Here is a 20621-nt window from a genome sequence, read left to right as displayed (position 1 = left end):
CCTGTTAGGCGTAATCGAGCAAGATGAACAGTAAAGTCGGCTAGCGGTGTAGCTTGAAAATTACAATTACCCTCTTACCTTGAGCGTCAGCAGTGGATCACCATGCCTCCCTCGTATGGATAACGGTAGAATAAATCCATGATAAGTATAACAGTTGTAGTGCAGCTAAATGCATTATTGCATATCTCTTAGACATGTTAATTTTAATCATAATTTAATAAATATTTAAAATTTAAAAAAATACTTAAAAAAAAAAACTTTTAAACATAATATGAATTTGGTCAAAGTACTTTTTTCAGTATAGCAAATCAAATTAAAATATTGATGTGTAAGTATACATTTTTCGTTATATAATTCATTGCCCATTACACCATTATCAGTTTCAAGCAGTACAAATACGAACTACCGAGCACCTCTAGCACAATGAATAGAATCAGTGATCGAGATATTGTTTTCCATCGTAACATTTACAAGGAATTGTTTTGTTAGATTGAACTTCAAATTGAATAAAACGTCGTATTATACATCTCATCATTTTGTTCTTGCTTTCTAATGTACATCAAAATCCTTCTTCCTCTTGCATTTAACCAAACTGCTTACATCTATCACTAGAAAGCCAAAAGTTGAGACAAAATATATACAGCTGCGTCCTTTGCATGCAGAAGTTCATAATTCATAAAGTGCTCAACTTCCAGCGGCATACATGGTGAAGAGATCGCATGAAGACTACAATGTCATCTCCGTCCGAACATTCCCTTTTGTCATCAGAGTACCTGAAGGAAGTTCGACTTGTTTCATCTTTCGAATCGATGGAGGCCATGACGGTGGCAACTGCCCTTGCTCAAGGGTCGAGGAAACCGTCACGTGAAGTTCATTAGCAGCTTCTATCTCAATTTAAATGCCTTATCTATTAAATGAGGCAGCTGAGTTATCATCATAGTGCCCTCTCCATGCATTCCCACTGTCAGTCCCACTGCAGGCTTGATTTGGAACTGGCACACTACCAAGATCTCCATCTAAACTCATTTGCTGCACTTCAGCAGATGACAATATCTTTATGCTCTGAACACAGCTTACAAACTCCCTGCAAATGTTCAGAAAATACACAGTTGAGCACAAGCAGATTAGAAAAGAGACAATCTAATCTGAAAGTTTTGAGGTTCACGACTTACTCCCAAGGGTCATCTCCAACAAGTAGTATGTCATTTTCATGATCCACGTAAACCAACTTCCAGTCAGAACTTTGTGGATCTTCTAGTTGCCCTTCAATACCAAACATGCGAGCTAGATCATGTCTAAGTTCATCATACCCTCTATATCGGGTTACATCAATAGATCTTCCAACAGAGCCACGCTTTTGAACCTTCATAATTTTGAACATGTCAGTCATTTATAATTTCATGAATCAAAAACTAAACCAACTAATTCTATACTTAGGCAAACAAATAATTGAAGGTATAATGCCAAGAACTAGTGTTAATTGCCATAATCAAATATCTAGAACTACTTTTTTCCATATTTGGATGAGTAATAGAGCATCTAACACCTATGTAAAAAAAAGAAAGGAAAAGAATTCTATTCGGATAGCATGTAGGGAAGTATGAAAGTAGCACATTTGAGGAAGGTGCGTGAAATGAGGGACACATAAATGGGAAAGATCATGGACCTAATCTCTTAAGGTTTTTTGTTAGATATGTTAAGCTTATAAGCATGCATCTCTTGCAAAGCCTTGAATGAAGCTCCCAGCATTTTGGCTCTCCTGTTTGTAACAATTCATTCCTTCTATATGGGTGAGTTTGATCTTTTATTACTTCCACCTTGATTCTAGAGTTTATATATAATTTGAGAGAGAGAGAGAGACAACAAACCTTTGTATATGTTCGCATGCGTTGAGTCTGGTTGGCCCACAATCCACCATTCAAAACCCCAGAATCATTTATTGCAACATCATTGGAACATCCAGGCTTGAAGGGTATGTTTGGCACCCCAAAAGTTTGAGAGCTTATCGCAGCAGTGGACAACTCTGTCTCAATATCTCTTGGAGTCCCACCATAATTAGTTACCAGGTTTTGAATATCCTTCTGAGTGTCATATCCCCTTGACAACAAAGTGTCAGGTGCCAAGCTATCAATATTAGCTGCAAAAGGCATACTGTTCCTAGGATGTGATTGGATATCACCATCCAAACCATAGGTGAGGAGCGAGAAATTTGGTTGGATGTTGCCAGCTTCTAGGCAATATGATGTTCCTGAAGAACAGGCTTCCAATTGATCAGGTACTGTACCTTTGTATTTTAGTTGCTCTAACCCTTTTGAACTTTGAAACTCGTGTTTAACTCGAATATCAGACTTGTTATTTAGCTCCTGAACCAGATTAGTTCCAGGCTCAACCACTTGGTCCCCCATCAATATTGCCGGTGATTCTTGGTTTCTGTTCATAAAATTTGATGGAGAGATTTGGCAGTTATTAGTGGAGGGTGAGGTTGAACAAGATGGAGCATCTCCATCTGTAAGAGTGGAATGGGCTCTATTTGTAGTAGGTGGCTTCTGTAGCACATGGGAATGACAAACGGGAAAGGATTGTGATTGTCCGAGTGCTGCCGTTGAGAAGCTATTGCTACCCTGTGGCTGACTCTGCGAAACAGGTGACTGCTGGAACTGCTGGTTTTGTTGATGGTTCAGCTGTTGCTGTAGCAACTGAGGCTGCAAAGGTGAGCTCGTAGGGGAAAGCAACTGCTGCTGCTGCTGCTGCTGTTGCTGCATTTTCTGCAGCAACTGCAAGTGAAGCTGTTGCTCAGAGAGGCTGGGCTGGGATAGCTGTTGCACTTGCTGCTGTGGCAGTGGTAGTTGTGTTCTATGTGACAGGTTTTGTTGTAACAGCTGAAGTGGGGACTGCTGCAATTGTGTCTGCTGCTGTTGCCTCTGTAAGAGGGTAGATTGCTGCTCCATTTGTTGCTGGAGTGTAGCATCTTGTGGCAAAGACGACAGCTGATATGAACTCTTATTAGCAGGGGGTATATTTTGGGATTGGGTATTGCTTGCCAGTAGCTGCTGCTGCTGCTGCTGTTGAAGTTGAGAATATACCATCGGTTGCTGCAAATTTTGATTTGAAATTGAGTTAGCAGTAACACCACTATTTACAGGAGGTTGGAATATTTGTTGCTGCTGCTGTTGCTCTAATTGTGGATGCTGTTGTCGTATTTGTCGAGGCTGAATCTCTGGCTGCGGCTGTTGGCTCAACTGCTGTTGCTGTGGTTCCTGACGCTGCTGCTGTTGTGGATGAGGCTGCTGCTGCAGCTGTTGAGGCTGAGCTGGCTGCTGTTGGCTGATATTGGTCTGCAAGAATTGCTGCAGCTGCTGCTGTTGAGTCCATGCCATAGATGGCTGTGGCAGCTGGCCAACTTGGTTTTGCGGATTTGCTTTGTTAAACTGGAGACTTGGTACAGACAGGCCAGGGGCTTGAAAATTCAGTAACTTTGAGGGATCATCAGAGCCAAGGGTACTATGCAGGGCATTGGAAGGAAGCATGGGTGGGAAAAATCCTGCTTGAGCAGCTGGAAACTGATTATTTTGTTGCATGCTCATCCACTGAACTAAACTCAAACCAGGGAAAATCGAGCTTGGGGTTTCTTTCATGCCAAAATCATCTCCAAGCCAAGGCATGGCTCTTTTAAAAGCGTTCTCAATGTCAGACTCATCATCTGCAAAAACACTACTAAAGATAAGTTATGATGAATACCGAAAGGGCGTCATACAAAAAGATTTACTGAATCAGCAACTACTAAAAATGAGTAAGAGATTATGTGGACGAAAACTATCCACATGAGGCTATTTGACATCAGCAACATAAAATATCACTTGGAAAACCACATGATTAACTTTTCTGGATATACATGTCAAAATTTTGCTTCTGAAACTGATTTCCAGTTAACATTTGGCTTTCCCCTTGAGCAAAATTGGTCAAGAAACTCACTGATCACCTTATTTTTCATATAATAATAATAGGATATCTAAGTTCTAACATAACTACAACAGAGAAATTTGCAGCCTACGAATATGTGCACATTACAAGAACAGGGTAAGAGATGAATTTGATTTACCTGGCATCCCTGGCTGCTTAGGGAACTTAGGTCTGAAAAATGGAGGGGGGCAAATGTAGAAAGGAGTTATTACAGGCTCAATCTCCCAAATTCCAACTCGGCTTGGCCGTTCACCAGCAGCTGATTCATCCCAGCCAACCTATCAAAAAAGGTGATATACTTAGTCTAAAGCACAAGTCCATGACAATGGTTTGACATGAATAAACATCGATTGAGAACTATCTTAAGGAAAATCAAGTTAAAAGCAAAATGAGCAGAAATTTGGAATCTAGATATGACAGGAAGGGATTCACATCTTTAAGACCATACAATAGAAAAATACATTTAATGGACTCGGTGATAATAGCAAGAGGGATAATGCAACGATGACTCAACACGCCTACATATAATTTGTATGTGGATAGATTCTCTCATCTTTTTATACATAAATATACATCAAGAAAAGGGTTAAAAATATCTGATAATCATGCCAGAATTATAAACAGCTAAAAATACCTGAAGATTGCGCCACTGTGATTTTTTCCATCGCACTGGATCCAAATCACTGATGCCAGTGATAGTGCCCATATATCTACGCACTCCCGAGTCCTCAGTCTCAAACATCATTCTGAATCTCATGCCCACTGAAACTTGTGTATACATAGCTTTACTATACTTGGCGAAGGGAATAACAAACTCAGAAGGGCTTGCCCTATTTAAATCAAGTAAACTTCCTCAGCCGTGTCCTTCATGAAATACTATTTAAATTATTATTATTATTATTCATTGATGAGATAGATTAAGATAAATCAGTACCTTGGATTGTAAAATATGGTAAATGGGCTGTTATTAGCAGCAGCATGAGCTGCAGCAGCAAGAATTCCGATATGCATGCTGTCACTGGATATGACTGATGAAGAGAGCGCTGACTGTTGTTTATTAGCATGCCTTACACCCAAAAGAAGCTGTGACTTTTCATCTCTACATCAAATCAGAATATTTCAGCTAAATACAAAAACAATCCAGCTAAACTTTTTTCTCATCAAATCCTCATTTTATACCTTATAAATAAAACAGAATCACCAGCAAATAGTCGTTTTGTGCTAACAAAGACACTCCAGCCTGTAGTGAGCAGATGTCTTTTCGGCTGACCTGTGACATGGAATCCACAGTTCAACATGCTTTTCTGCTTTCCTCGCAGATTTAAAATAATAACACGAAAGACAAAATCTCCTGATTTCATGTTGGTCAAAGCCAATGTATATCAACACAATAAAACAAAGCACAATGAAATTTTTCATATTCTTAAGAATTGCCCAAAAAAGTCAAAATATTAAGGGGGAAAAAGAGAAAAAGCCAAAACCAGAGGAAGGAACAAGTTACCAAAAGAGATGATTACATTCATCTACACCACAATTTAAAAGACAGGCAATTGCATTTCCAGACTCGGGTATTCATCTAATAAAAGTATTCAAATGTTTACATATGTATTAGGCATATAAGCAGATATGCCAAGAGGTCAATACCGCGATAAATATGTCTAAACGTCCATGCATTGTCATGTAAATCTTTGGCTCCCAACTCCTGCGCAGGTGGTTGCATTGAAAAGTCCTATCATATATAGTCATTTCAAGTATTAGAAAAAGGAAAAATATAACATAATGCACAACATAGATCTATAAAATTCTAAAAACTAGAAGCATAATTTGACATATTGTAAGCACCAGTGGTGGGAAAATCTTCTCAGCGGCTCGTCGAGGGACAGAGAATCCACCATGTGTGCTTGTGTCACTAGCTGTTAGAGTTTTGCAGAAGAATTCAGTAGGTTGCCTGCTTTGCTTGAGGCCCATATCAGAAGCCAGTAATGCTTCCTTGTCATACTACAGAATAGATGTTATAAGCAATCTTCCATATACGTCAATAAAAGAAACAGTAAAGTCATTTATTCATTAAAAATTGAGCGAGTGACCTACTTTGCTGACTGGTTGAAGGGTCATCTGAGCATAGACCTCATCAGTTTCTGCATCAGCCTGATTGAACACGTACATAAATCAGTAAGTACACAGCTCTGGAATAGCATAATTTTTTTCCCTTATTTGTTTCACTTTGTTCATTTCCTGACCAGTGACCATTTAAAAATTATGTTATCACAACTATACTTTCATGACTAGCAATCATCTTGCACTATATTACACAAAGTAAAGGCAAAAAGGCATCGCCAATTCACCTGAGTAACAAGGAAGCAGCAATCATGCATAATAAATACCAAATTTATTCAAAAACAACATTTTCTTAAAATATTGAATTACTATAAAGCAGAAGTTCAAAGCAGTGACCGTTCTCATACATGCAATGTGACATTATGAAGCATGCAAATCAACTTGGAAGGAAGGTTGGGATAGCTTGGTACGAAATCAGCCTCTTTTTGCATCGACGCTGCAACCTGAAAGTTATGTAGCCACAGAAAGTTCCATTAGAAACCACAACCCAGAAAAGTACCTCTGCTAGATGTAACGAGGCAACATACTTGCTCACTGTGGCCTTGAGGGAAGTAAACTACAAGACTTCCAACTGGAGGCAGAGAAACCAATGGCCCCGCGCAAGCATGCCATAACTCCGAATTAATAGTCTTCCTTTCTCCTGTTCCCAAACCAACCCAGAATATCATCAATGTAATAGAATAAGAAAACCATAATTAATCAAATAATTAAAAAAAAATCCCCATCTTTCTTGCATAATTCAGTCTTTTGAATGACAAAAATATAAGGAAAGAAGAACATTCAGACGCATTTAACTTTTTTGTGACCCTCAAGAGATCTAAAGGAATACCATGTTATCCAAAGAGAAACAAAGTCACTCCTGATAAAGCCATTACCAAGTAACCAAAAAGGGGGGGAAAAGAGTAATTTATTTCTGGCTCTGAAAACCATATGATTAATCATAAGAGAGCTATAAATATAATGAAAATATTTGGAAAAAGCATATTTTCAGCTTCCCTTGTTTTCTTTATACTTTATAAGCAGAGAGAATGTAAAGTTATTTGAGGAAATTTCACTAGACGGTCAGATAATCCGCCATTTGGATATACCAACGACATATAGAGATTCAACCTTCGGAACTTTAAAAGATTCAGAAATTGAAAATTGTAGTGTGTGATTGAAAAGTATATTCTAAACAAAATCATGAAAATAAATAATAGATTAAGATATTGAAAAGGACCGTTCGATTAAAGAAAAATACAAATCAAGTTCTTAAATTAGTAGTTTATTTAAAACAAATCTCACTCTCCAAATAAAATAATTTTCAACAAGGAAATGATATCATCCTAAATACATATTCATATTATTTCCCAGAACAGGATTTTTCCAAACTTAACATGGTTACTCAAACATACATTAGATGCAAATCAATAAATTTTTATTCAAATGCAAAAACCCAGACTTTATAGCATCAGACAAACATTGATTTTCAAAATTATTAGTCTTTGGTAAAAGGTATGAGATCATAATAAGAGAAAAAACCTAAGCTGGTAGATTCGATTTTCCACCTTCTACCTACATGATTCAGCACCAGAAGCTAAGAAGAGCATGAAACAGTAATAACTACCAGGTTCAGCTCAAATTTTCCAGGAAAAAAAAAAAAGTGAAGCATGAGCTGGGAAAAGCTCCCAAGAGACAAAGACAAAAAGGGAAAAAGAAAAGAAAAGGCTGGAAATGATAAATATCAAAGACAGCTGAAGCCTACCTTCTGCAGAATTAGGCATATACCCATTTGGAGGAACCTTCATTTTTGCTGAGAATGAATAGTAAAAACGGTTCCTTTAGCAAATCCAATCACTTGTTCTCTTCCAGATAGAAAATTAACCATATACCTCTACACCATATTTCAATCCTCTTCTACAAAAACCAGCTTTAGCTCCAAAACATTGCCAATACTTGCAAGATCATTTCACTTAAAGGAATCAGCTTAAATGCTTAGAAAAGCAAACAAAAATCCAATACAACCACAGGTAACTAACTAACTTGCACTTAAATTCCCAACGAAACTAAGAAAACACAAAAATTTTCCTCTGTCAGCTATTTCTTCTTCTTCCACATCTCAGTAAATGATGAATCTTCACCATGAAAGATCAAACTCAACCAAAACAAAAAGGAGAAAGAGAGAGAGAATCAGAATGTTTGGCGAAAGGGAATCCAAACTCCCACTTCATCTAAAAAAAAAGAGAGAGAGAGAGAAGAAAGAGGGAAATTTTTCATTTCACTTGGGATCAAAAAGGAGCCAGAACGATACTGACTTATCGGCGAGAAATCAGAGACCGATAGAAAGGAAACGCAAAAGCAAAGACAGCTTTTTTTTTTTTTGTTTATGTGAACAAGCCGACATATAATAGACTGATACAATCAGCTCTCTCTCTCTCTCTCTCTCTCTCCTCTTTAAAAATAATAATAAATAATAATAATAATAATAACTTTCAACTAACTGATAAAGAAAGAATGCACGAAGCGTGATTTAATTACTTAGCTAATCACATAATTAGTTGGAGTTTAACAGTTTTTATTTTCAGATATTAAATATAATTAATATGATTACTATAAATTAATTTCAATTAAAATAAATTTAACAATAATTAATTAAATATTTATATTTATATTTATATACTTATGTTCACATAGAAAATTATAACAAAAGTTTTTAAAATTTTATAATAATTCAATAATTATATTGCTACGTTATTTTTACTAAATAAAAATATCAAAATAAAGTTAAATATAATATATGTTAATTAAAAGTCAAATTTACGGTAATCATAATAAATTATATTTTTTTATCTCATAATTTTTATTAATATTTTTTTATTATCTTAAAATTATTATATTTTTATACTATTATAAATTTATTTAATTTTATATTATTTTTAAAATTTTCTTAAAATATTTTTAGTAATTAATGAAATTTTAATATCTTTAAAATGAATATAATTATAAAATTAATAAAAAAATTATTTTTTTAATATGTATAAAAAATAAAATAAATAAAAATTATTAAAAAAATAAATAATTAATTAATTAATAAAAATTAATATTTTAATTATAAATTAAAATAAATAAACATTTAAAAATTATTAGTATTTGCCACAAAGGGAAATTTACTTTACTCGCTATGTTATAAAAAAAATTAGCAATTAATTTTTTAATTTTAAAAAATATATTAAAATATTTATAATATTTAAAAAATTTATTAATTAATTTTTTTATTAATTTTACTTATAAAAAAAGTTAAAATATTTTTGATATAAAAAGATTAATAATAATTTTTTTATAAAATGAGGGACTGATTAATAATTTTTTAAAAATATAAAAATTAAATAATAAAACAGTTAAAAGACTAAAATTAATAAAAAATATTTTATTATATTTTTAAAATTAAAAAATCAACTAACTAATTTTCTTTTTTTTTTTGAAATAGGGGGTTGGGGGAGTCGAATCTTAGACCTCTCAGATCTATCAGGATGCACTTTCCACCAGACTAAGTCTCGGAGTGCCAACTAACTAATTTTCTATAATATAGAAAGTAAATAGAAAAAAATTCCCTTTTTAAATCTAATCTCATTTAAAACTACTAAATCCATGTCATTAGAATGTGCGCGAATTGAACATATGCAAATATCCCTAAAGTCACTCTCATTTTGCCATAAAGCTCTCTGGACCATTTCTTTTTTAGGTAAATTTCACGTTGTCTCTAAACTTAAGAGATAACAATATTCTCATTCAATTTTTATTTATAATATAAATTTCTTAAATATTAATTTTTTAAATACTAAAGTCTCTGTTGATTGATAAAAGTTATCTGAAAAATTGATCAAGTTGATTTCTGGTTTTGGGTTGTTGATTGGTGTTTCTAGCTGAGTTTCTCTTATTTTTATTTTCTTGGTGATTTTCTGCTGCCTTTGGCTCTTTTATGCTTTTTGTTGTCTGATAGTGAGTGGATATGCCTAAGATGCAAGCGGGGAAGGCAGAGCAGCTGTTGGTTGCTTTGATTGGCTGAGATGCTGGTGTGCATGAAGGGAACGACGGTTTTTCAGCTGTCGTTTCGAGCGATTGTGCGAGTGCGATTGGGTCGGCGTGAATTGGAATGGGTTTGGACCTTCTTTGAGTTGGGCTTTGCCTGCAATTTGTGGGCTTTTATCTTGTACGTGTTAATAGGGCTCTCTTGCAGTTCCAAACCGAATAAAAAAATCGTATTGAATTAAATCGAAATAAAAAAAAATAGATAATATAAAAATCAAACCCTAAATTAAATTTAATTAAATATTTAATTATAATTTTGATTATTTTGCAATAACCATACTATACCAGACTAAATTAAATCCATACGGAAAAATCAATTTATATATATTTTTAAATTATTTATAATTATATTATAACTTTAATATATATAATTTCAATAATATATTTTATATATTCTAAAATTTTAATAAAATTACACATATAATTATAATATTATTTAATTATTAAATATTTTTTATTATTTTATTTAATCAATTTAATTAATTAATTATAATTTATTATATACATTAATAAAATTATACTATTAAAATATAAATTATTAAAATAATTATATATATATTATTATTATTATAATTATAACAACATAAAATTGTTATATTTTTTAGTCATTGACCAATTATTAAATAGTTATAATAGTATAAATTAATTAATTTTATTAGTTAATTAAAGTTCTGTTTTATTTAAATAAATTATGTATATATACTACTTTAATATTAATAAAATTATGTTAATAAAATATAATTTACTAAAATAATTATATATATATATTTATAATTATTATTAGTAACTATATTTATATATATAATTATTATGTGTTTTGGCTGGTTAATTATTAAAGATTTATAAGGGTGTCGTTAGAGTTTATTTCTTGTAGAAATATTATAATAATATTTTTAGAAATTCTATTACAAGTTTTTTTTTTAATTTGAAAATTGTAATAAAAAAATTATATTATATTTGGTTATTTAGAGTTTTGATCTATTTTAAATAGAAATATTATATGATATAGTAGATGTTTAATATTTTTTAATTAAAAAAATTAATTATTTTTCATATTTTGATAATTTTATTAATATTTTTATATATAAATTTATTAATATATTTTATTTTTTTATTTAAATTAAACGATAAAAAATAAATTATTTTACTAGAAGATATTTTTTATATGCATAAAATTTATATTTTTAGTAATTTTTTTAAAATATAAATTATTTTCTATAAATAAATGAAATCTAATTTTTTAAATTTTATTTAGCATTATTATTTTTCAATTTGGTTTTGGTGGAATCTGAAGCTGCTCAAATCATTATTCAATGAATTTATTTATTTCTTTTTTTTTTTAAAAATTATTATGATAGATGAATTACTGTTCTGCATCAAGTTGGTGGAGTGCATAATTGAAATAATTAGATGGAATTCTTGTGCAATGAATTAACTTCTCTGGTAATCAAAGTTAAAGTTTCTTTGCTTGATAAGAAATCTCTAAGCAAATAATGAATCCTAAAACAAATAAATATTCCTAAATAATAATAATAATAATAAAATTAAAAAGATTTGTCATTATCTTGTCTCTTTGACATCTACTTCTTTCAGAATAAAAATATAATTCTTCAAAATTAAAAAAAAATTTACCACAAATGCAAGCGTGTTTATTTACTAATTTAAAGCAATCGGTAATTGATAAATATTAAAATAATTAAATTTACATGTTTAGTAAATTTATCAAAATTATAGTTTATAAATTATGTATAGAGGATAAATGAACCGAGCCGACTCGAATTTTGAAAAGTTTAAATTTGGTTCGTTAAAATTTTTTCGAATTTGAGTAAACTATTAAGAAGTTTAAATTTAGCTCGCTTAGCAAACGAATTTAGACGAGTCGAGTTTTTATCGAGCTGAAGTCGAGTTTTTATCGAGTTTAATTTCAAATAGTTCACGAATAGTTTAATTTATTTACATGTATAATGTATAATGAGTTTTAATTTAAAATTAATAAGTTTAAAACTAAAATAATTTTAGTTAAATAAGTATATCTACAAATTAACTCGTAAATTTATAAAAATGAACTTTTAAATTTTAATGATCCAAATATATGTAAATTTAAGAGTGTAAGAGTTGAATTTTAAAAAATTTAGGTTTGATTTATGAAAGTATATGCAGAGTTTGAATTTATTTCTCTTGTAATAATAATTTCAGCTTACTTAACATACTGTTCACGAATCTATTCGCGAATCTGCTCATGAATTCAGAAATGCACTAAACTCACGAGTTTTAATGAGTCGAATACTATAGAGTTCAAATTAAGCGAGTCTAAAAATTAAGCTCAAATTTGACTCATTTAGAAATCGAATCGAACTTGATTGAACTTTTATCGAATCGAGTCTCGAATAATTCAACGGTTTGAATCATATACACCTCTAATTATTTATTAATATTTATTGCTAATATGATTTATTTAAAAAAAAAGGAAATAATATATATTTATATATATTGGTTGAGTAAATAAAGGGAGAGGAATTAAATTATAGATTAAGAATAGCCAGTAGCCGCAAAAGCAGGATCTTCACATGAGAGAAGCTTGGTGGTTCAGCCTGGAACAATATCATTATGCATCAATTAAAGTTAAGCATGGATAATTAATAATTATTATTATTATTTTATTTTATTAATTAACTGGAAAACTTTTGTTTATTTGAAGCAGTTGATAAGTTGAGATGCTTAGGAGATCCTGATTTTGAGTGGCTGTGGGACCTGCCAACTTTGCATTTTATTCCTCTCCTCTCAAGTAAATAACCCAGCCACCATCATCTCCTTAAAGGAAAAAAAAAATATATATATATATATTATTAAAATATAAATCCAGTCAAGCCTATGATGAAAAAGGAAAATCCACTCATGTTGTGCAATCAGTATTCTAGGACTCAAGAATTAAAGGAAAATTGGGGTTAAATTAACATTTGGTTAAATAATTGCACTACTTTTGAATATTGAATTTTTCTTTTTTGAAATTTTAAAAAAGTTTATAAACTTTTTACTAAATTTTGCTTATTAAAGAGAGGGAGAGAAGTTAAAGGAAAAGAGTATAATTAATGTTCGGTCGGTTCAGTTTAAAATCGAATCGAACATAATAGAATAAATCAAAAATTAAAATTTTAATATTTATGAAAATTGAATCGAATCGATTTTGATAAAAAATCGAATTGAACTGAATCGATTTGATTTATTTTGATTTAGTTCGATTTAGTCGATTTAAATTTTTAATAAATTTTTTATTTTTTATACTTTATTTTTAATATTTTAAAATTTAATTAAAATATTTTAATTTTAATATGATCTAATCTCACTATATTATTGAAAATAATATATTATTATTACTAATCAGTTCGATTTAATTTTTTTCTAATTAAAATCAATTCGAAATAATTTAAATTTTTAAAATTAAAATTTAATTAAAATAAATAAAAAAATTAAATTAAAATTTTAAATTAATTTAATTCGATTAATTTTTTTAATTTGAATCGAAAATTACTCGATCATAATTTCTATACTTTAGTTCCTATGCTTTATATTATATATAGGTGGAGAGATGCTTTGATAGGCAGTCAATGGCATGGCATAATCTCATTCTCATATTTAGAAAGAAAAAATATATATATATATTTATTTTTTTATAAATAATATATATATATAAAAGAATTTTTTTTATAATCATGATAAATATTAAAATTAATAATAAAATTAATTTTATAATATTAATCTAAAAATAAATATACAGTAGCAATATTAATACGCATTGTTCGTGATTATATAAAAAATATATTAACAATAAAAATTGTAACCATTAATAAAAATTTGTTTCAAAAATTATTTTTTCAACAGTAATTACAATTTTATTATAAAATATTTAGTCACGATTTTATAGTAATAATATGCATAATTCATAAATATTTGAAAGAGTTGCTGCTGATAGTTATATTGCAAATGGTGCAATTGGGGGTAGTGTGATTATGAGATTTTTAATTGTACTGAATTTAAATTTATGAAAATAAATTTCTATTATTCGGAGCTTTTTTTCATTTCATGCAGAGTTGAAGAAAATTTTATAAAATAACGTGGGATCCGAAAATATTTTCGGATCCCCGTGGTCAGACCAGCGTGTTCGGCAGTCATACTGCCGAACACGTGAGTTCGACACCCACGGTGTCGAACTCAGCAAAGTTCGACACCATGGGTGTCGAACTCAGGAAGTTCGACACCAAGGGTGTCGAACTCCGCTTGTTCGACACCCACGGTGTCGAACAAGAGAATTTGGCTGCCACGGGAGCAGCTTCTGCTCCCGTGGCAGCCTGTGTGGCGTGTTCGGCACCTTGGGTGCCGAACACGCACAGAAATTTAAGTTCGGCACTATCAGTGCCGAACCCTGTCCTTAGTCACGCGCCCTGCATGCATGCAGGTCCGTGAAGCGGTCCTCTTAAATTTGAATTAAAGCCTCCCACTGTTCTTCTCCCATTTTCCGCAGCAGCCTCCTCTTCTTCTCATTTTCTGTCATCTTCCCTCATTTTCTCTCATTTTCTCTTCTTCTTCTCCACCAAAATTTCAAAGCTATTTACAAATTTTTTTGACTCTCTCCCAAGATCTGCAGCCATATCCACCAACAGGTATTTCTTTAAATTTTTGCTTAAATTTAAATTTATTTATATTTTTTAGGTTAAATAATTTGATATGTAATTTTGTATTTTTGTATAATTGTTATTATAATTTTGTATGTAATTTAGGTTAAATAATTTTATTATAATTGTTATTATAATTTTGTATGTAATTTTTTATATTTTGAAATTAAATTAAAAAATTATTAATATATTTATAAATAAAGTAATTAATATTATCTGTTAAATATTAAATAAAATTGAAATAAAATAAAATTAAAATTATTAATAGCCTTTTATTTTTGTAAATGAATGTGTGGAGAAACTTGTAAAATTTGAATTAAAAAATTATTAATTTTAAAAATTATAATAATTAAAATATGAATATTTGAATAATTTTTAAATTTATTATTAAAAATTTTATTATTATATTTATTATGATAATATGTAAACTGATTTGTGTTGATTTTTTTTGAAATTTTAAAAACTGATTTATTATTATAATTTTTGTTGAATTTTTTTGAAATTTTGTTAAATATTTAATAAAATGTAATATTTAATCCGTAGAAATATTTATTTAATTAGTTAAATATTATTTTGTATAATAATAATATATAAAATGATTAGAATTATTTTTATTTTAAATTTAATTATTTATAAATATTTTGTAATGTTTAAAAAAATGTATATTTAAAATAAATATTAATAAGAATTGAATAAAATTTAATAAATTATAAAAATATAATAATTTAATATAATTTAAAGTTAATATCAAATATTAATTAAAATTAAAATTTTTTTTATTAAATATAATAATTGAATATAATAATTTAATATAATTTATTAATTAAAATAAAAAATATTTCCAAAATTAAAATAAATAAAAAGTTAATATAATTTATTAATTTATAAAATATATAATAATTTAAAATTTAAAAACATGTAATCCGTATTTAATTTTATTAATTTTTTAAAAATTATTTGTTTATTTATTTATTTAATTTTTGAAATGTTAATATCAAATTGTATTAATAGAATAATTAATTTTTTAAATAAAATTTCAGTAAATTAATTTATATAATTTAATTGTATTCAAAATATTTAATTAAAATAGTTAAAAAAATATTAAATAATGTTGTGAAATAATTACACGGATATGTTATTTAATTTTTTTAAATATAATGTAGTGTTAGATTTGTTGTTGTTTTTGGATAGAATATTTGTTGTGATTTTTAGATTGAATATTTGTTGTGTTTTTAAATTAAATACAAAATTACATATCAAATTATTTAACCTAAAAAATATAAATAAATTTAAATTTAAGCAAAAATTTAAAGAAATACCTGTTGGTGGATATGGCTGCAGATCTTGGGAGAGAGTCAAAAAAATTTGTAAATAGCTTTGAAATTTTGGTGGAGAAGAAGAAGAGAAAATGAGAGAAAATGAGGGAAGATGACAGAAAATGAGAAGAAGAGGAGGCTGCTGCGGAAAATGGGAGAAGAACAGTGGGAGGCTTTAATTCAAATTTAAGAGGACCGCTTCACGGACCTGCATGCATGCAGGGCGCGTGACTAAGGACAGGGTTCGGCACTATCAGTGCCGAACCCTGTCCTTAGTCAAGCTTCGTCAGGGATTCCCTGACGAAGCTTAAATTTCTGTGCGTGTTCGGCACCTTGGGTGCCGAACACGCCACGCAGGCTGCCACGGGAGCAGAAGCTGCTCCCGTGGCAGCCAAATTCTCTTGTTCGACACCGTGGGTGTCGAACAAGCGGAGTTCGACACCCTTGGTGTCGAACTTCCTGAGTTCGACACCCATGGTGTCGAACTTTGCTGAGTTCGACACCGTGGGTGTCGAACTCGCGTGTTCGGCAGTATGACTACCGAACACGCTGGTCTGACCACGGGGATTCGAAAATATTTTCGGATCCCACGTTATTTTATAAAATTTTCTTCAACTCTGCATGAAATGAAAAAAAGCTCTATTATTCGAGATAAATGAAAAAGGTTCTTTTATGATAATAGAAGAAGAGAAAAGAGTTGCACAACTAAAACATTGGGAGAGAGCACAAGTCACGGATGAAAGGAAACCTCATCAAGCATGTGCAAGGACACAGCTTTTGTCGGATCAACCACCACCAGCTCCGACTAGATGGTGGGGTTATTTGTTCTCTAAAATAAAATTTAGTGTTCACATCAAATCCCATCGAGTGGTTCTTGATTCTCCGGTTGGCCACTGTCTTTGTTATATGGGCATTTGTACGGACTACGGATCAATCTTTTCTCACTAATGGATGAATGGTTTTGAATTGCCACAAAAGTCATCTCTCTTCATTTCCTCATCAACTGACACATTGTGCATCAACCATTCATCACCTTAAACTACTCATGCATGCATGTCTTCTCCTTCTCCTTTATTTCCCTGTAGACTCTGTGCGTGTGTGAATAGAATTGCGCCACCTTTGGATGCCAAGTTAATTCAGTAAGTAGGTGACAAGACATAACTAACGCTGAGTCACCCAACTGGGCAACCATATTCATTGGCAGACATATAGAGAGAAGAGCTTAGATTCTTATATCACCCAAACCAAATAAAATCAAAGTTGAAAATGTCTGCCATTACCATGTGGTCTCTAATGACAAGTACAAAATCCTTCATATGACAACATCCCATGATACTCATCTCATATGTGATCTCTAATGACAAGTACAAAATAAAATAAAATGAATTTATTTATATTAATGAGCAAAAGGGTTTTTAATTAAGAGCATGAAGCAAACAGTAAGATTCCAGACATGGCAATGTAAAGGCAGCAATAAATTTGCACATGGATTGAGGAAAACGATAGCTAGAAGGGAGACAATGAATGAGTAAACTAAAATTGTGCTGTCGTTTTAATTAAGATAATTAATTTAATTATTAAAGAAATCAAAAAGAGGATATTATAAGGAATTGATGCATGAGATGTTAGTATATGTAAAGACAATGACATGACATGCATATCGCTTATGATGGATTCACCCACCGTTAAGCACGAGTCGTGGGTCCCTACAAATTACCATCAGATTTTTTTTTAATAAAAAAATGGTGGGGATCCATGGCTTTATGAGTTTTTGTTTTCCACTAGCTCTCTCTCTCTCTCTGCTTAATTAATGTGTTGATTATACACATCCACCCACCAGCCTGGCTGGCTGGCTGGCTGCCTCATGTACCTGTGTACGGCTCCTGGTTCATGCATCAAAGTCCTTCTGCTTAGGTAATCAAAGAATGAGTTGATTTTTCTCATCTTATAACTAATGTTCCAATATTTACCGCCCAATGTGAAAGGTTAGATTTTATTTATATTTTTATTATATATATATAGTATTTTGAAAAAGTAATTTATATATTAAATATTATATTTTTTTTTCTATTGCTTGATAAGTGTCTTTTTTATCAATTTCACTAGTATTAAAATAACAATTAGAATAAATTAATAAGCTAATATTTTCTTAAAATATCTTTTATGGAATGTTAAAAATCATATAATTTATTAATTATATTGATTAATATTAATAAGAGTATATTTAAAAATATTTTTAAAAAATACTTTAATTTTATAAATAAACACTTAAATTGAAAAAATTTCAAAAAAACACTTATTAAAAATAGAGGGAGTATATTTTTTAAGATGTAAATTCTTTAAAAATATACAAAAAATATGAAAAATATTATCTTTATTCCATAAATTTTCTTCACTTTATTTTTTTACACATATTAAAAAATATAATTTTTTTATTAATCTTTTAATTATCCTTATTTAAAAATATTGATTTTTATTAAATATTAATATATATTTTAAATATTTATTTAAAAAATATTTAATAAAATATTATTTTAAAAATAAAATAAAATAAAATTATAATAATTAATTTATATATTATTATAATATAAAAAATAAAAATAAATAATAATTTTAAAATAATTAAAAAAATAAATAAAAATTATAATACGGAAGAAGTACTATTTTGAATTAGACTTATTGACTTAAAAAAATTCAATTTTAGGAGTTTTCACATTTATAATATAAACTCTTAATTTTAAATTAAAAAAAGCCTCAATTTTTAAATTTAATGTAATTATAATAAATTTTTAAATTAACTTTTTTATTATATAAGCAATTTAATTAATTAAAATTAAATTTTAATTAAAATCTTAAATTTTTAATTATATAAAATTTTTAGATTATATAAATAAAATACTTAATTTTTTTATATTTAAATAAAAATTTTAATTGAAGAGTTTATATAATTAAGAGTTTAAAATCTTAATTAAAATGTAATTTAAATTAATTAAATTATTTATATGATAAAAATAATAATATATTATATATTATGTGAATTAATTTAAATATGATTAAAATTAATTTAAAAAATTATTATAATTATAATAAATTAAAAATTAAAAATTTAAACTATAAATATAAAAATATATAAAATTTAGATTTTTTAACTCATTACTCTCACTAATTAGAAGTCGGACAATAATGGGGAAATTAAGATTCATGAATGAAACCCTAACAAGGAAGCAAGAAGCGAGAATCACGGGCATAAAAGACTGTAACAAGTAAAACTCTTAACTCTCTAGTCAAAATGTCCCCTCAAGTTATGAAACCCTAAATATATGATTGCTTTTGTCCCCTGTAGCCCTAGCCCTAGCTGTAGATGCCACCACCCCCACGCTTCCCTAATTTATATGCCCTAAAAAACATTAAAAAAAAAAGAGAGTTGGCTCTGCTCTATAATTAAATTATGAAAAAAAAATTATTCTAAATTACAGTAAAATTTATTAATTAATTCTTTAATTTTAAAAAATAAATTACAATATTTTAAATATATTAAAATTTTATTAATTAAATATTATAAAAAAATCTAAAATAAAAAATTAATTAATAAATTTTTTCAAATTATAAAATTAAATAGTAAAATATTTAATAATAAAATTAATAAAATAATTAATTAATAAATTTTTAAAAAATTAAAAATATTTTAATATATTTAATTAATTTATTAATTAAAAATATTTTAATTGTAACGACCCGGAAACCGGACCGCTACCGGCGCTAGGATTCAGGTCGGCTTAAGGCCGCCGGAACCCGTAGCAAGCCAAACATACATCCTGTGAACCTGTTCAATCCCATACATGAACCAAAACATACATAAAAATTAAAACTTTTCTTTCATTTAAACATTTCTTTACCCAGCCTAGCCTGTGCAAGCATAACCATAACATAAACCCCTCATTGGAGTTCTCAACAAATACTCCAATGGGGTACATAACATATATCAGGCTTGGGTTACATAAACATCATAAAACATTTATCTCATGTATTCAAGGGATTACAACAGACTCTAGTCAAGCACACTATAAAACTTACATTACATTACATAACATACTTTTACATTATGAATAAACCATGTCCACAGCTATGCTATTACATAACCTCCTCTTACTCTTCTGACTCCTCTATCTACACGGTACCTGCAAGACTGGGGTTAGGGGAGAGGGGTGAGCTAAAAAGCCCAGTCTTGCAGGTACCGTGTAGATAGAGGAGTCAGAAGAGTAAGAGGAGGTTATGTAATAGCATAGCTGTGGACATGGTTTATTCATAATGTAAAAGTATGTTATGTAATGTAATGTAAGTTTTATAGTGTGCTTGACTAGAGTCTGTTGTAATCCCTTGAATACATGAGATAAATGTTTTATGATGTTTATGTAACCCAAGCCTGATATATGTTATGTACCCCATTGGAGTATTTGTTGAGAACTCCAATGAGGGGTTTATGTTATGG

At 29.5% G+C, this 20621-nt stretch overlaps 1 protein-coding gene across 1 annotated transcript; it reads right to left on the bottom strand.

Annotated features, from left to right (window-relative positions):
* Positions 1-440: 440 nt before the first annotated feature.
* Positions 441-8447, bottom strand: LOC110610796 (auxin response factor 19). Its single transcript, XM_021750871.2, has 13 exons — positions 7823-8447; positions 6606-6718; positions 6426-6521; positions 6052-6108; positions 5803-5958; positions 5605-5689; positions 5140-5230; positions 4895-5059; positions 4595-4790; positions 4100-4238; positions 1869-3700; positions 1173-1363; positions 441-1084 (listed from the first exon to the last, which is right to left on the bottom strand). The coding sequence occupies exons 1-13, from the start codon at positions 7863-7865 to the stop codon at positions 904-906; spliced, it is 3345 nt and encodes a 1114-aa protein (XP_021606563.1). The 5' UTR covers positions 7866-8447; the 3' UTR covers positions 441-903.
* Positions 8448-20621: the final 12174 nt, after the last annotated feature.

This window comes from Manihot esculenta, chromosome 3, assembly GCF_001659605.2.
Source record: "Manihot esculenta cultivar AM560-2 chromosome 3, M.esculenta_v8, whole genome shotgun sequence".
In the NCBI taxonomy this organism is placed as follows: domain Eukaryota; kingdom Viridiplantae; phylum Streptophyta; class Magnoliopsida; order Malpighiales; family Euphorbiaceae; genus Manihot; species Manihot esculenta.
The sequence above is the reverse complement of the archived record's forward strand: the minus strand, read 5'-3'. Positions and strand labels throughout refer to the sequence as shown.

Coding starts and splice junctions, on each gene's coding strand:
- LOC110610796 (XM_021750871.2), bottom strand. CDS start 7,865: ATGAAGGTTCCTCCAAATGGGTATATGCCTAATTCTGCAGAAG. Junction 6,109..6,425: donor TTCATAATGTCACATTGCAT/GTATGAGAACGG, acceptor GTGTTCAATCAG/GCTGATGCAGAAACTGATGA. Junction 4,239..4,594: donor CACAGTGGCGCAATCTTCAG/GTATTTTTAGCT, acceptor CTTTTTTGATAG/GTTGGCTGGGATGAATCAGC.